Source organism: Schistocerca serialis, chromosome 8, assembly GCF_023864345.2.
Source record: "Schistocerca serialis cubense isolate TAMUIC-IGC-003099 chromosome 8, iqSchSeri2.2, whole genome shotgun sequence".
In the NCBI taxonomy this organism is placed as follows: domain Eukaryota; kingdom Metazoa; phylum Arthropoda; class Insecta; order Orthoptera; family Acrididae; genus Schistocerca; species Schistocerca serialis.
The window spans coordinates 32,412,680-32,430,313 of record NC_064645.1 but is presented as its reverse complement, the minus strand read 5'-3'; the positions used below and the strand labels follow the sequence as shown (position 1 = coordinate 32,430,313).

At 38.8% G+C, this 17,634-nt stretch overlaps 1 protein-coding gene across 5 annotated transcripts in view; it reads right to left on the bottom strand.

Annotated features, from left to right (window-relative positions):
* The window catches only part of LOC126416158 (TRAF3-interacting protein 1), a 252,874-nt gene that overhangs the window by 32,361 nt on the left and 202,879 nt on the right, over positions 1 to 17,634 (bottom strand). For all 5 annotated transcript variants that reach the window (XM_050083716.1, XM_050083713.1, XM_050083717.1 and 2 more), the window contains one exon: positions 1,607 to 1,753. In XM_050083716.1, coding sequence (XP_049939673.1) covers positions 1,607 to 1,753 — 147 coding nt within the window. The remainder of the gene's footprint in view (positions 1 to 1,606; positions 1,754 to 17,634) is intronic.

Below are 17,634 nucleotides of genomic sequence, written 5' to 3'. Positions count from 1 at the left end.
GCCTGTACTTTCTTACAACTACTGGGCACTTTTTTTTTGTTCAAGGACTCTACAATAGATTATAGCTAAAAGAGGGCCTAACATAGCCATAAATATGGTACAGAACCTGGTAGGAATACTGTTGGGCCCAGGAGATTTTTTAGGTTTACTGATTTCAGCTGTGTCTCAACACCACTGACACTAATATGCACATAACTCATTTTTGCAGTGGTGAAAGAATTAAATTAGGGCAGTAATTCTGGATTTTCCTTTGTGAAAAGGAACATTTGAAAACAGAGATCATTATTTCTGCTTTTGCTTTTCTACTCACAATTTCAGTTACTGTATCGTCAGTTAGTCTGGACACACACTTTGGCATCACCAACAGCCTCTAAATTATGAACAGAATTTCTTCAGGTTTTGAAAGAGATCTTTTGATAATATTCTGCTATGTAATCATTGGCTGCTACGTAATCATTGAAAGCTTCACACATTGCCTTCTTGACAGCCAAGGGCATTTCATTCATCATCACAGCATCACTCTGTCTATAGTCCTATGCCCTGTTTTGTACCTGTTATGCAGCAGTTTCTGCTTCTTTAGAAGTTTCTATGCAATGACTGTAAGTTATTGAGGGTCATTCTCATTGGTTCATAGTCGTGTCACAGTTCTTACACACGCTCCTGTCAAGAGCTAAGTGTTTTGATTCTCTTTTTACCTCTTTATCTAGTTTGCTAAACATATAAATTATTCTATTTGTTTTAGTTGCCCTTTGTAGTTTGGCAACAAAACTGCATTATCATCATTAATAGCAGTTTCAGTGCAGACACTCTCAAAGATGTCAGGTCTGTTTGTTGCCATTAGATCCAATCTATTTCCATCATGAGTGGGCTTCCAAACTATTTGTTCAAGGTAATTCTGAAAGAAAGCATTTAACAATGTTTCACAGGATATTTTGTCACATTCATCACTCACAAAACTGAAATTTTCTCCAATTCATTATTACATGATTAAAATATACCACAATCATGGAAGTATGACTGGGGAACTTCCATACTAATGAACTTTGGTTTTTCTAAAGATTTTGGTCACACCTGGAGGTGAATCTGGTGTTTGGTAAAAGGATACTATTATAAATATGTACCCATTTGTGACACTGAGTCTTCACAAAACAATCTCACATGCAGCTTCAATTTCTATCTCCCTGTTGGTGGATTTGAGTTTCTTGTCTACTGAAACAAATACATTGCCTCCATTCACCATTAACCTATGCTTTTGATTTTCCCCAAAAATATCACTGCTATCAGTTTCAGGACTCAACAAGCTTTCTGTATGTAGCAGTAAGTCAGCTCCACTGCTTTTGAGGAGCCTTCCAACACTGGCTCTCGACTGTGAACGCTTTGGCCTACTTTTTAGGAGCGCTTCCAACTCTGGCACATTATTGGAAATGCTTCAGTAGTTAACCACTAGGGTTTTAATTATCTCAGAATACTGACACTTTATATTGACACCTACAGCTATCGTTATCAGGAATGGATGAAGAAAAACTTTTCGTGCACCCCACAAGCAATCAGTTATCTTGGTAGTAGCCTCCACAGTGCTTAATCAACCACTCAGTCATATACTTACAATATCAACTCTCTTCAGGTGTTTGTTGTGGCCATCGGCACTTGGTGGCCTCTTCTCTTCCAGCTCTTTCTGGGTTTCCAATATCTGTGATACGAGATGCCCATGTTGTGCATCAGGAACTGGGCCATCTGCTGGCACTGGAGATTGCTGTCAAAAACAGTGCACCAACTTTATTTTACATCTGACAGTAACATATTTTCTGTGCAATGAAAAAGTTAAACATTAAAACGTTATAATGTACACAATTTCAAGGAGAGGGTGTGAAGTTATGCTTATTATTAAACTGAGTACTTAAGTATAATATTTTCAAAGATCTACTTGAAAAATAATATTTGTGGAATTAATAAACACCTGTGGTTGACATGGACTGCACAGAGCTATGGCCCTTTTTCTAACTTAAGTATACACAACCCTAAAAGCAATGAACGACACTGCAATCTCTCTTTGATGTGGTTATGGTAATTCTGATGTGGTTCCTCAAGAAGAGCAGCAATCTTTTCAGTAGTTGCAAGGGGTCAACAGTTTGGATGACTGACAAATCTAGCCTTGTAACATCAACTTTGTTGATACATCTAACAGCTGAAAGGACGGAGAAACTACAGCTCTAATTTTTCCTGAGGGCAGGCAGCTAAATGCAGTTAAATGATGATGGCGTCCTCTTGGGTAAAATATTATGGAGATAAAACAGCCCCGAATTTGGATCTCCAGGCAGAGAAGCATATCATCATTAGGAGGAGGAGGGGGGGGGGGGGGGGGACTGTTACTCTATGAATAGCAGCATGGAATGTTAGACCCCTCAATTGGGCATGTAGGTTAGAAAATTTAAAAAGGGGAAATGGATAGGGTGAAGTTAGATATAGTGGGGATTAGTGAAGTTCAGTGGCAGGAGGAACAGAACTTCTGGTCAGATACATATATGGTTATAAATACAAAGTCAAACAGAGGTAATGCAGGAGTGAGTTTCATAATGAATAAGAAAAAAAGAATGCAGGTAAGCTATTGTGAACAGCATAGTGGACACATTATCATTGGTAAGATAGGCTAGAAGCCCACATCCACCACAGTAGTACAAGTTTATATCCCAGCTAGCTCCACAGATGACGAGTAGACTAAAAGAATGTATGATGAGATAAAATAAATTATTCAAATAGTTAAGGAAGACGAAAATGAAATAGTACTGGGGGACTGGAAGTCAATAGTGGGAAGAGGAAGAGGAGGAAAAAAAAGTTGTTAAATATGGACTGGGAGGGGGGGGGGGGGGGGGGGGGGAGGAATGAAAGAGGAAGCTGCCTGGTAGAATTTTGCACAGAGCATAATTTATCGTTGCTAACACTTGGTTTAAGAATTGTGAAGAAGAATCTACGCATGGAAGGGACCTGGAGGTTTCAGACTGATTATACTGTATTATGGTAACACAGAGATTTTAGTACCAGATTTTAAATTGTAAGATATTTCCAGGAGAAGATATGGACTCTGACCACAATTTATTGGTTATGAACTATAGATTAAAACTGAAGAACTTGCAAAAAGGTAAGAAATTAAGGAGGAGGATATTATAATATCCCTTCCCCAGGTTAATTAAAATAATGTACTAATTCTCCCTTGAATGAATGTGTACTGTACTGGGCAACAGTGCATATAAAAACGTAGAGAGAGAGAGAGAGAGAGAGAGAGAGAGAGAGAGACAGAGGGGGGGGGGGCGGGGGGGGGGGGGGGGAGAGAGAGAGAGAGAATATTGCGAATGTTTGTAAGGTTCATTGCATGACTTTTCCTAACAAAAATCCGGAAGATTCTCTGAAATTATCATTATTATTTCTCTTTCCTGTCTCAGACGTTATGTCTGGTTAAAAATGGAAAGTGACACGGACCTTGAGCAAGCGTGACTTCCTTTTAACTGTACAGTATATGTTACATTGCATTTAGGAACTTTTGGGTAATTGAACATGTATCAGTAATTACAGATTTCTGTAGTTGTATGTACACGTTTGGATGTAGCTGTATTGCGTTGATGTACTGGTGGATATTGTGTGGTATGACTCCTGTAATTGATAGTATAATTGTTATGATGTCAACTTTATCCTGATGCCACATGTCTTTGACTTCCTCAGCCAGTTGGATGTATTTTTCAATTTTTTCTCCTGTTTTCTTCTGCATATTTCTTGTATTGGGTATGGATATTTCGATTAGTTGTGTTAATTTCTTCTTTTTATTGTTGAGTATGATGTCAGGTTTGTTATGTGGTGTTGTTTTATCTGTTATAATGGTTCTGTTCCAGTATTATAATAATAATAATAATAATTATTATTATTATTATTATCCCCCCCATGAACCATGGACCTTGCCGTCGGTGGGGAGGCTTGCGTGCCTCAACGATATAGATAGCCGTACCGTATGTGCAACCACAACGGAGGTGTATCTGTTGAGAGGCCAGACAAATGTGTGGTTCCTGAAGAGGGGCAGCAGCCTTTTCAGTAGTTGCAGGGGCAACAGTCTGGATGATTGACTGATCTGGCCTTGTAACACTAACCAAAATGGCCTTACTGTTCTGGTACTGCAAGCGGCTGAAAGCAAGGGGAAACTACAGCCGTAATTTTTCCCGAGGGCGTGCAGCTTTACTGTATGCTTAAATGATGATGGCGTCCTCTTGCGTAAAATATTCCGAAGATAAAATAGTCCCCCATTCGGATCTCTGGGCGCAGACTACTCAAGAGGATGTTGTTATCAGGAAAAAGAAAACTGGCGTTCTACGGATTGGAGCGTGGAATGTCAGACCCCTTAATCAGGCAGGTAGGTTAGAAAATTTAAAAAGGGAAATGGATAGGTTAAAGTTAGATATAGTGGGAATTAGTGATGTTCGGTGGCAGGAGGAACAAGACTTTTGGTCAGGTGAATACAGGGTTATAAATACAAAATCAAATAGTGGTAATGCAGGAGTAGGTTTAATAATAAATAAAAAAAATAGGAGTACGGGTAAGCTACTACAAACAGCATAGTGAACACATTATTGTGGCCAAGATAGACACAAAGCCTACGCCTACTACAGTAGTACAAGTTTATATGCCAACTAGCTCTACAGATGATGAAGAAATTGATGAAATGTATGATGAGATAAAAGAAATTATTCAGGTAGTGAAGGGAGATGAAAATTCAATAGTCATGGGTGACGGGAATTCAAGAGTAGGAAAAGGGAGTGAAGGAAACATAGTACGTGAATATGGATTAAGGCTAAGAAATGAAAGAGGAAGCTGCCTGGTAGAATTTTGTGCAGAGCATAACTTAATCATAGCTAACACTTGGTTTAAGAATCATGAAAGTAGGTTGTATACATGGAAGAACCCTGGAGATAATAAAAGGTATCAGATACATTATATAATGGTAAGAGAGAGATTTAGGAACCAGGTTTAAATTGTAAGACATTTCCAGGAGCAGATGTGGACTCTCACCACAATCTATTTGTTATGAACTGTAGATTAACACTGAAGAAACTGCAAAAAGGTGGGAATTTAAGGAGATGGGACCTGGATAAACTGAAAGAACCAGAGGTTGTACAGAGTTTCCGGGAGAGCATAAGGGAACAATTGACAGGAATGGGGGACAGAAATACAGTAGAAGAAGAATGGGTAGCTTTGAGGGATGAAATAGTGAAGGCAGCAGAGGATCAAATAGATAAAAAGATGAGAGCTAGTAGAAACCCTTGGGTAACAGAAGAAATATTGAATTTAATTGATGAAAGGAGAAAATATAAAAATGCAGTAAATGAAGCAGGCAAAAAGGCATACAAACGTCTCAAAAATGATATCAACAGGAAGTGAAAAATGGCTAAGCAGGGATGGCTAGAGGACAAATGTAAGGATGTAGAGGCTTATCTCACTAGGTGTAAGATAGATACTGCCTACAGGAAAATTAGAGAGACGTTTGGAGAAAGGAGAACCACTTGCATGAATATCAAGAGCTTTGATGGAAACCCAGTTCTAAGCAAAGAAGGGAAAGCAGAAAGGTGTAAGGAGTATACAGAGGGTCTATACAAGGGCGATGTACTTGAAGACAATACTATGGAAATGGAAGAGAATGTAGATGAAGATGAAATGGGAGGTATGATATTGCGTGAAGAGTTAGACAGAGCACTGAAAGACCTGAGTCCAAACAAGGCCCCGGGAGCAGACAACATTCCATTAGAACTACTGACGGCCTTGGGAGAGCCAGTCCTGACAAAACTCTACCATCTAGTGAGCAAGATGTGTGAGACAGGTTAAATACCCTCAGACTTCAAGAAGAATATAATAATTCCAATCCCAAAGAAAGCAGCTGTTGACAGATGTGAAAATTACCAAACTATCAGTTTAATAAGTCACAGCTGCAAAATACTAACGCGAATTCTTTACAGACGAATGGAAAAACTGATAGAAGCCGACCTCGGGGAAGATCAGTTTGGATTCCGTAGAAATGTTGGAACACGTGAGGCAATACTGACCCTTAGAATAAAGAGAAGAGGAGCTTGTGGCACAACTTGACTAGAAGATGGGATCGGTTGGTAGGACATGTTCTGAGACATCGAGGGATCACCAATTTAGTATTGGAGGGCAGTGTGGAGGATAAAAATCGTAGAAGGAGACCAAGAGATAAATACACTAAGCAGATTCAGAAGGATGTAGGCTGCAGCAGGTACTGGGAGATGAAGAAGCTTGCACAGGATAAAGTAGCATGGAGAGCTGCATCAAACCAGTCTCAGGACTGAAGACCACAACACAACAACAACACATTATTATTATTATTTCTTTACTTTCTCAGACGTTAAGTCTGGTTAAAAAATGGGACGTGACGAGGACCTTGATCAAGCATCACTTCCTTTTAACTGTACGGTATATGTTATATTGCATTTAGGAACTTTCGGGTAATTGAACATGTATCAATAATTATGGATTTCTGTAATTGTATATATAAGTTTGGATGTAGCTGTATTGTATTGATGTACTGGTGGATATTGTGTGGTATGACTCCTGTAGTTGATAGTATAATTGGTATAATGTCAACTTTATTCTGATGCCACATGTCCTTGACTTCCTCAGCCAGTTGGATGTATTTTTCAATTTTTTCTCCTGTTTTCTTCTTCTTGTTCTTCTTCTTCTTCTTCTTCTTCTTCTTCTTCTTGTTATTATTATTTTCTTTCCTGTCTCAGACATTATGTCTGGTTAAAAATGGAAAGTGACGCAGACCTTGAGCAAGCGTGACTTCCTTTTAACTGTACGGTATATGTTACATTGCATTTAGGAACTTTCGGGTAATTGAGCATGTATCAATAATTACAGATTATTGTAGTTGTTTGGATGTAGCTGTATTGCGTTAATGTACTGGTGGATATTGTGTGGTATGACTCCTGTAGTTGATAGTATAATTGGTATAATGTCAACTTTATTCTGATGCCACATGTCCTTGACTTCCTCAGCCAGTTGGATGTATTTTTCAATTTTTTCTCCTGTTTTCTTCTTCTTCTTCTTCTTCTTCTTATTATTATTATTATTATTTTCTTTCCTGTCTCAGACATTATGTCTGGTTAAAAATGGAATGTGACACAGACCTTGAGCAAGCGTGACTTCCTTTTAACTGTACGGTATATGTTACATTGCATTTAGGAACTTTCGGGTAATTGAGCATGTATCAATAATTACAGATTATTGTAGTTGTTTGGATGTAGCTGTATTGCGTTGATGTACTGGTGGATATTGTGTGGTATGACTCCTGTAGTTGATAGTATAATTGGTATAATGTCAACTTTATCCTGATGCCACATGTCCTTGACTTCCTCAGCCAGTTGGATGTATTTTTCAATTTTTTCTCCTGTTTTCTTCTGTATATTTGTTGTATTGGGTATGGATATTTCGATTAGTTGTGTTAATTTCTTCTTTTTATTGGTGAGTATGATGTCAGGTTTGTTATGTGGTGGTGTTTTATCTGTTATAATGGTTCTGTTCCAGTATAATTTGTATTCATCATTCTCCAGTACATTTTGTGGTGCATACTTGTATGTGGGAACGTGTTGTTTTATTAGTTTATGTTGTATGGCAAGTTGTTGATGTATTATTTTTGCTACATTGTCATGTCTTCTGGGGTATTCTGTATTTGCTAGTATTGTATATCCGCTTGTGATGTGATCTACTGTTTCTATTTGTTGTTTGCAAAGTCTGCATTTATCTGTTGTGGTATTGGGATCTTTAATAATATGCTTGCTGTGATATCTGGTGTTTATTGTTTGATCCTGTATTGCAATCATGAATCCTTCCGTCTCACTGTATATATTGCCTTTTCTTAGCCATGTGTTGGATGCGTCTTGATCGATGTGTGGCTGTGTTAGATGATACGGGTGCTTGCCATGTATTGTTTTCTTTTTCCATTTTACTTTCTTTGTATCTGTTGATGTTATGTGATTAAACGGTTGTAGAAGTGGTTATAAAATTGCAATGGTGTAGCCAATGTATTTATATGAGTGATTGCTTTGCGTATTTTGCTAGTTTCTGCTCGTTGTGTAAAGAATTTTCTTAAATTGTCTACCTGTCCATAATGTAGGTTTTTTATGTCGATAAATCCCCTTCCTCCTTCCTTTCTGCTTAATGTGAATCTTTCTGTTGCTGAATGTATGTGATGTATTCTATATTTGTGGCATTGTGATCACGTAAGTGCTTCTAGGTCTGTGTTACTCCATTTCACTACTCCAAATGAGTAGGTCAATATTGGTATAGCATAGGTATATATAGCTTTTGTCTTGTTTCTTGCTGTCAATTCTGTTTTCAGTATTTTTGTTAGTCTTTGTCTATATTTTTCTCATAGTTCTTCTGTAATATTTGTATTGTATATTCCTATTTTTTGTCTGTATCCTAGATATCTATAGGCATTTGTTTTTTCCATCGCTTCTATGCCCTCGCTGCGGTTATCCAATACGTAATCTTCTTGTTTAGTGTGTTTTCCCTTAACTATGCTATTTTTCTTACATTTGTCTGTTCCAAAAGCCATATTTATATCACTGCTGAATACTTCTGTTATCTTTAGTAATTGGTTGAGTTGTTGATTTGTTGCTGCCAGTAGTTTATTATTATTATTATTATTATTATTATTATTATTATTTTCGATTATTCCCATTTAAGAGAGCGTTTGAACTTGAATTCCTTTATGATGATTGTTTATGTTTATTATTATTGTTTATTATTATTATTGTTTATTATTATTGTTTATGTTTATTATTATTATTATTATTATTATTATTATTATTATTACTGTTACTACTATTATTTTTGTATCTCCAGCAATGAGAATTCTTCTTCTGAATCTTGGCGATGACGATCCTGTGACTCCACAGCTGCAGCGATCAACAATCTAGTATTGATGGGTCTGCACAATATCAAAGAAAAATGGGAGGGGAAGCAAAATGGCAGCAGATCCTTAATCATTGTAGCAATAATAAATCCACATCCTGGTTACTGAACATTACTTTTGAGAAACAATGGCAATGTCGCTCGTCACTGGTTTTGATCGGTGTTATAAATTCGATGCAGGCTCTTGAAATTATTTTCAGCACAGGATGTAAATCTTGCTGGTAAAACTTTAACATATTTAATGCCCAATGTGAAGTGTCGGGTTTTTAAAAGAATGAATTACCTTTTCCTGTTTTGTTGTCTTTGACGACAATTATATTTGCCGGTTTTTCATCAAGATAAGCTCTTTCGAATTACAATTGTTTTTAATCCTTCCACTTTTTCTATACAGACATCATACATTAAAGTCGCAATTCTGATTGCAATGGCGGACTATCCCTTTCATACAACAATATATATCTCTTTCTCCTACTGCTAGGAAGTCAACACCAAAAACAAAAAAATAGAAATTACATCCAAGTCGGCTAACAAAGCCAGAGATACAATGTACAACAGTCTCATTTTAGCATTGCTGCTGCCACTTGCAACCACTGTATCTTTGAGTGTCAATATTACCATCGTAGTTTTTAACATATAAAACAATGTATAGCTTTTTTTAGTCTGTCCAGATTGGATGTAAAAAAAAATGCATTACATTTCAAAACATATGCAAAGTAGACATTTTGCCACTACTAGCTTTTAACAAAGATAAAAAAATCCCACCGCATTGACACTTTCATAACTTTCGTACTCGCATTGTAAGGGCTGCTTACTGTCACAAAATGTTTCTCTTTTTCCTCTACAAACTGTGCTCTCATATCATATGGTTTCACAGCATCCTGGATCTGACAGAGATAGTAACCATTCTTCCTGAAACCCTCTTGTAGGTGCTGCAGTTCCACTGCTATACTCTCTCATTGGAAATTTTGGGATCCATATGCACTAGTACGGTAAGGTCGCCTACTCATTGCGAGGAGAGTGTCAGGTGAAGGCATTTGAGTATAAATCTGTATGCACTGTTTTACAGTAAACACTGAGTCCTAGTAAGCTGTCAAGTCCTCGCTTGACTAGCACACTGAGGAATGAAAGTCAGTTGTTCTCTTCTATCTCCAATGTTAATGTGATTATTTTAACAGCAAGTTGCAAAATTCACACATATGCTGTCATCACTGTGGCCCGATTATGAGACCTCGCCAAGCACACACACCTTCTCCACACCAGCAGTGACCTGGCCACCCTCCGAGACTGGGGGCTACTGCCACTGGTGCCTGCACCCCACACTTTCCCCTTCTCCTCACCAGTGAAACTGCACAATGTATAGGGTCATGTGATTGGCAGCACAAAGGACAGGCTATATAACATGGCACTTGGAGCCACACAGTTGGCCACTGTGGCCACTTGAAGATGCTAACAGATTAGCTAGCTGACATATCACACTATTGGGATGATCCCATCTGACTGAATATCTGAGAACATTATAAACCAGATGAGCCTGCTTGGCCCTGGTTAAGGAACAAATATATTACATATGACGTAGGCTCAGCAAGATCACAAGATGACTCTTCTTCTTCACCTGCAGATAACGTCGACACTCTTCCCTGACTCTGTGGTGGATAGACAAAGTCATCTGGTATCAAGCCAATAGATTAGGATAGTCGGCAACATGCAGATAATCTGAAAATACTAACATCTTGTAGCTAAAGGACTGCAAGAACTGTAATCAATTGTACTGAGGAAAAAAGTTGACTATGCAACATTATCTCTACCCAGAAAAGTAGACACAACACCACTGACGCTACCTGTGGCTTATTTTACCAGTGCAGAGGAAAAGGTTGCCCTCATTCCTCCATTGTGTGCAGCAGATGAATTACTGCATGAAACACGCAGTATTACACGCACGAGGCCTCTCCAGGGGACACTGCCTTATCATAGCACAGACTGTGTGGGTTGAGAGGTTTGCATGTTTGTAGGAAGCTTTTTCCATAGTCCTTCCCCCAACCCTATGTGAGATGTGATCTGTGTTGAGGGGTACATGGCACATGGGAAAAAGTTTTGTGAATGGAGCCTTGGGGATATCGGGAGATCTCCCTCAGTAAGTAGCCCTAAACTGGCATTGGACTCCACTACTGTTTGGTGTTGACCTAATAGATCCCCAATTCTCAGGATGAAAACGGACAACGCAGAAACAAATTTAAAAACAAAGGGACTTGATGACACGCTGAACACCCAAACGTCAGATGTTCAATTAATAGAAGCTGTTTCTGCAACTTAATCGGGGACAGACAAGTTTGAGAAGTGGAAAATGTCACTGAGAAGTTGGACTGTATGAACATCAAAGACTTGTCTGGAGACCTCCAAGACCTCCAAAAAAAGACTGTCTTGGCGTGAAAGAAGTAAACACGCCTCTCCCACTTCCATGATAAGGAATAAGAGAATGAAAGAGGAGTCACTTACTGCCATTTCCCAACAAGATAACAAGATCCAGTAACAGCTGGGGTTTTTGGGATGGCAGGAATATATGAGGGTTATCCACTTGTTAACATCACTTTGCAGCAGAAGGAGCTAGCTCAAATGGCTCACTTTGAAAAGACTGAGGAAGACTCATGTCAAGAACACAAATTCAGGAGTAATCTGAACAAAGGTGCTCTAATCTTAGGATGGGAACAATATGTTGGCTAAAGGAGATGGTTCCAAGATATCTCCAGGGAAGGAGGTGAAGTTGCTGGTTAAGACAGCAGAGAAACTCTTCAAGACCACAAAGGGTGCCTAAACAACTTAAGGATGTTGCTCCAAAGACTCTGTCTTAGGAAGTGCAGGTGCTTGACAGATGACTAGATGACAATTAAACAGGAGGTGGCATATGATGGCCAAACCCTTGTAGCAGGAGTAGGTGAGAAAGTCCTAAAGGCAGTGTGAGAGCAGCACCTATCCTACTGTGAGATAAAAAAACTTCATGGAAAAATATTTGCAGTTGCGTGAAGAACTACAACTGCACCTATGTGTCCACATCTTCATTCAAAGCAAATCAACAGCCACAAATATTTTTCTTCAGGGATCCAAAAATATGGAAATCATGTGGGGTGAGATCGGGACTTTATAGAGGATGTGTAAGGGCTTCCCAGAAAACTTCTTCACTGTAGCTGAAACAGCCTTGGCAACACATGGGGCTGCTCACATGTTATCAAAGTTGTTTTGAGTACACTACAGATGTTGCACAGGGAAGCCCTTACTTATTACTGTCCGAACCTCTCCCCATGCAACTTCCATGCATTTGGAGCCCTGAAGGAAAACATTCGTGGCAGCCGACTTGCTTCGAACGAAGGTGTGGACACCTAGGTACAATCATGGTTAAATAGGCAACTGTAAATGTTTTTCCATGAAGGCATTGACCATCTTGTCTCACAGTGGGATAAATGTAGTAACAGTTATGACAATTACTTTGAAGTAGTAAACAGTTTACTTAATTTTTTTCCACCTGTCTCATTTTGATTTGACTGCTTCTTATAAATTAAGTTCAAGGAGGAAACTGGTTTTAAACAGACTATGGCCTATAGAAATCCAAGGAAACAGACTGGGATTCCTATAGCAAAGACCTAAATTCACACTTACCTGAAGTTAGTACTTTGAAATAAATTAAGGAGTTTTAGGGGAAATGGCATATGAAGTGATGTCTTTCATCATGATCTGGTACTTAGAAAACTGTCCAATCAGCAAAATGTACACAAACAGGAATGTACTTTTGTGAACAATAATTCTGAACTGCAATGGAAGCAGGTAAGAAATCTGTTCAACTTTTTAAGAAGAAAAGGACGGTGGACAAAATATCAGGAAGCATTTGCCAAATACATTCTTTCTATTAAGCAATTAAACAATCACCCTGGAAGGTATTCTATGTGGAAGTGGCAGGTACAGTATCAGGGCTCAACTTCAAAACGTCCTCACAAGAATATAAAAAATGTAGGAGGATGGTGAGTATACAAGGGCAGCTAATGACACACTGGATTTGCTCCTCGATACTTACCCTTCCTCAGAGCACTCTGGCATACAGTACTGGCCAGAATTCAGTCCCTGTGAGGTACTGGTTTATTAGTAACCAGTGGGAACACTAGGAATCTGTCACAGAATGTATTGATTTCGAGAAAATACAGTGGGCAGCGGAGACATTTCAATTGCTCAAGCCACCAGACCCAAATGGAGTTCTTCTGGCTCTATTGCAACAAGCAGAAAGATTTATCAGGCTCCTACGTAGAATGTTTTAGAGTCAGTCTACCAGCAGGCATCATTCCTCATGCTTGGAAAACAGTGAAGGTTGCTTTTATTCCAAAGCCAGGGAAGACTGATCATACCAAGGGTAAGGACATGAGACCAACCAAGTCTGTCCTCCTTTCTTTTTTTAAGACATTAGAAAAAATGTACAAGTTAGGGAAACAAGGTTTACCGAGATTCCTCTAAATTAAACCCAACAGGCATATCACAAGATAAATTATGTGAAACAGTACTTCACCAACTTTTTGTGGAGTTAAAAAAAGCTCTAAACTATCAGGAAATTGATTTCTATATCTTCCTGGTTATACACCAGACTGAACAAGGCAGCATAGTGGTCAGCACACTGGACTCCCATTTGGGAGGACAATGGTCAAACCCGTGTCTGGCCATCCTGATGTAGGTTTTCTGTGATTTCCCTAAATTGCTTCAGGCAAATGCCAGGATGGTTCCTTTGAAACGGCATGACCAATTTCTTTCCCCATCCTTGCATAATCCGATGGGACCAATTACCTCCATGTTTGGTCCCCTCCCTCAAATCAACCAACCAACCAATATTGAACAGAAGGTGGCTGCTAAGACCCATGTGAAGGTGCAGAGATAAGTTTGCCTAGGCATGACGCATGAAATTAACAGCAGCACATCTCCTCTGGGATGGAGACCATGTTGGACATGCCTCCATTACACCATTGGATTACAATGGAGGCAGCATCGGAGGCATAAAGGCTAAGAATCTGAAACCTACAGGATATCCAGTTCCCACATCAATAAAATGAATGTGATAAATATAGAAATTGTCAGGGAAATGCTGGCTGACTATAGAATAAGTTCCATCTGCTTCAACAAATATTTCAGTGTAACAATTGGAAGTAGGGAGTAATGGAAGAATGAACCATGATGATGTTCACGACACACAGTCTGGTTTACTGATGGGTCAAAAACAGATGAGAACACAATCTCTCTAGGGAAACTGGCTCTGGTATTCCAGGCAGAGATATTCATCATCAGAGTGTGTGCAAAGAAGAATCTATGCAGGTGTTACAAGAACTGCAGCAGAATGCCACAAATCCCTAGTGATGCTAGGGGAAGCCAACAGGATAAACCTGCTGTGAGTCCCTGGTAACTCAGGAATTAGGGGTAATATGTTAGGAGACCACATAGAAAAACAAGGTGGGGTGTTTTTATTTTGGTCAGTTCAATAAAGTTTACAAAAAACATTTCCAGTTCATATTTTCCCTCACACTATTCTTTAGAAGTTCTGTCTGGCTTTACTAGATTGTCAGAGAAAAATAACCACACAATAAACTTAATTTCAATGGGTGCAATGTGGAGGAGGGGTGTGAGGGGTGGGTGACGGGTGGGGGGTGGGGGGGGGGGGAGGAGGGGGGAGGGGGGGGATGGGTAGTTAAGGCTACTGCTGTTTTGTCTTCTTGGTTACACAAACTCAATTCAAAATGTTCACAAGGGCCATTCCACCAGAGCCAAACCTCTGCAAAGAGGAGAGGGAAGCATTTAAATGTTCCTGAAAAGATTCTGAGTCATCTTTCCAGTAGACAAAAGAAATGTATAATCCTGTTACTGTTTGAAGTATATAAGCAGAAAATGTACAGTTAGTGATTGTTCCCTACAGGAGAGCAGAAGATGGTCCAACCACCCATGTGAAGAGAAATACCATCGAACTTCTCAGAACACTTTCCAAGAAAGAATGGTGATTAGACTTTGGCATGAGCATATGCACCTCTGAAACTTTAACAATTACCAAATGTCCATAAAGAAGGGGCCTCATTTCATCTCATCATTAGCAACATCAGCACATACGAGAGCTACCAAACAGCTGGCAGTGATGTTCAGCTGTTTTGTTGACAAATGCCTTCAGCATGTATTGAATTTGGTGCATTTTGTCCAACAGCATCAGAACTTTGAACAAGGCCAGGAAGGCCTCATGGTGAGCTCCAATTTCGTTTCCCTGTTTACTGGGGAATACGTAAGGAACTCTTCTAGTCTCAAGGGGAGAAGATCAGTTGTGCTAACGAAAATCTTTGAATTTGTTTTCATGTCGACCTACTTCCTGCTTGATGGAAATTACCATGAAGAGTCCAGCAGAGAGCTGATGGGCTGCCCACTGTCACCAGGGGTAGCTAACTAGCTTATGATGGCATTTCAAGAAGTCTAGAGTCAAAGCAGTCCACAAACACTCATCACTTTTTTATAATATTTAAATGATACATTCATGATACGGGTACACTGACAACTACACATACAAGCATTTTGCAACATCTGAACTTGCTGCAGCAAAACATCAGGTTCATGAAGGAGATGAAGAAAACAATCAACTTGTATTACTGGATGTGCTAACCAAGAGAACACCGGATGCCGTGCTAGCACACAGTATTGACTGTAACCAATGCATACCTCCAACTTGTGCCCCCTCACAATGAGCAAGCATACTCAGCACACTAGTGTGCAGGGCTTATCTCCAACCAAGAGTGTTTATCATTGGAGTTGACACACAGACAAACTGTTCTCAGGCTGAATGTTTAAAATCACTGCCAGATCCACAATGTCATGAAACCAAAGGTCCGCATGGTTAGAGGTTTGAGTCCTCCCTTGGGTATGGGTGTGTGTGTTGTTCTTAGCAAAAGTTAGTTTAATAGTGTGCAAGTCTAAGTACCAATGACCTCACCAATTTGGTCCCTTAGGAATTCAAACACATTTGAACATTTAAAACCAAAGGATCTGAGGCCACAGCTAGCAGAGGAAGAAGAGAAACTAATTGCAACAACATTTTTCCTTTATGTTGCTAACACATCAGAAAAAAATTGGAAGAATATCATAACTAGTATTTCATGAAAACATCTTAATACAATGACTGCACTAGCAGCTTCAAATTTTGTGCACTTTGGGTGATGTGAGTGACTAGGAAGAGGGAATAATCTAGTAACCAGGATTGAGTGTTATCAATTTTTGCATTTAAAGGTTTCAGCTACATTTTAGATGGAATGTTTCAGTATAGGCATTGAGAATACTAATGACAAGTTCCCAAAACTGACAATACTTGCCATGAATATATCTATGTCCATACTCTGCAAACCACTGCGAAATCCATGGCTGAGGTTACTTTTCATTATATCACATATTTAGAAACTGTCAGTTTCATTCCTGGAGATACACAGTTGCTTATAAATAATAATGAAGTCACCAATAGCAAATTTGCTATCCAAATATATATTTATAGTTGAACGGTATCTCATAAAGCTGACAGTAATGTGAGACGTAAATGAGAACTAATGTATAGTAAATTACCTGACAATTTAAAGGCAGCTCAGAAGAGACTGAGAAAGAGACTAAAAACTGCAACAGATTAAATGGAAGCCCAATTAGTCTAACTAGTATAGGACAGTATGTAAGTCTTTATACTTTCACTGATAAAAGATTATTAGTAATCAGTAAACACAATTTCCCTTGTGGATATTTCCATTTTTATATTTTGTGTGATTTAACACCAATGTATGAAATTAGGGAGTCATCACATTACTCACATACATAGCTTCTTTACCTATTCCATGCATGAAATACAACTTTTCATGCCCTATGTTGGCATGTGGACACACACAGAACCACTTTATGGGACAAATAAATAATAATGCATTTTACTATTCAGTTCCTTATTTGAAATATGTCAGCAATGTACCAAATGTTCAAAAGACTGTAATAATTTATAACTTTTCTTTTGTCTATGATATTTGGCTCTTTATGACTCTGGACATTCAGTGTCATTCAAATATTTCCCTAACTGTGTGCCAGGTAGTTGCTGTTATTTGGAGGGGACAGCATTTTCACTGACTTCCCAATAAATCTATTTTGTGTGGGTCCTACACACTTAATATTCTGGAATGACTAACACTGTATTTTCCCAGTACTGTACCAATGAATGGATGTCTGATCCTACATAATCATTCCATCTCTTACCCCCACGCACATTGTTACACCAAGGCATTTGTATGAGTTAGCTGATTCCCACTGTGCCATAATGATATTGTACTCAAAGGATAGTGTGTTTTTGCATTCTTCCTTCCCTCTACACTATTTTGTGTGTGTAATCTAGTTCAAAAAAGGATGTGACCAAAGGCCAAGGTTTTCATTCTTTTTTTGTGTGCTGTCGATGACTCAATGCTTCTATTATTCGGTGAGCTATTTTCTTTACTCCTTGTGTTGTAATAAAAGTAATAAAACATTATTAAATACATATACATATGAAAAACATTTAAAAGGATAATACAATTGCATTATTAGATATGTTCTGTGCGTGTAGGAATTTTTAGGCTATCGGACTACCTCTCTTACATTTCAATTGCAGATGCA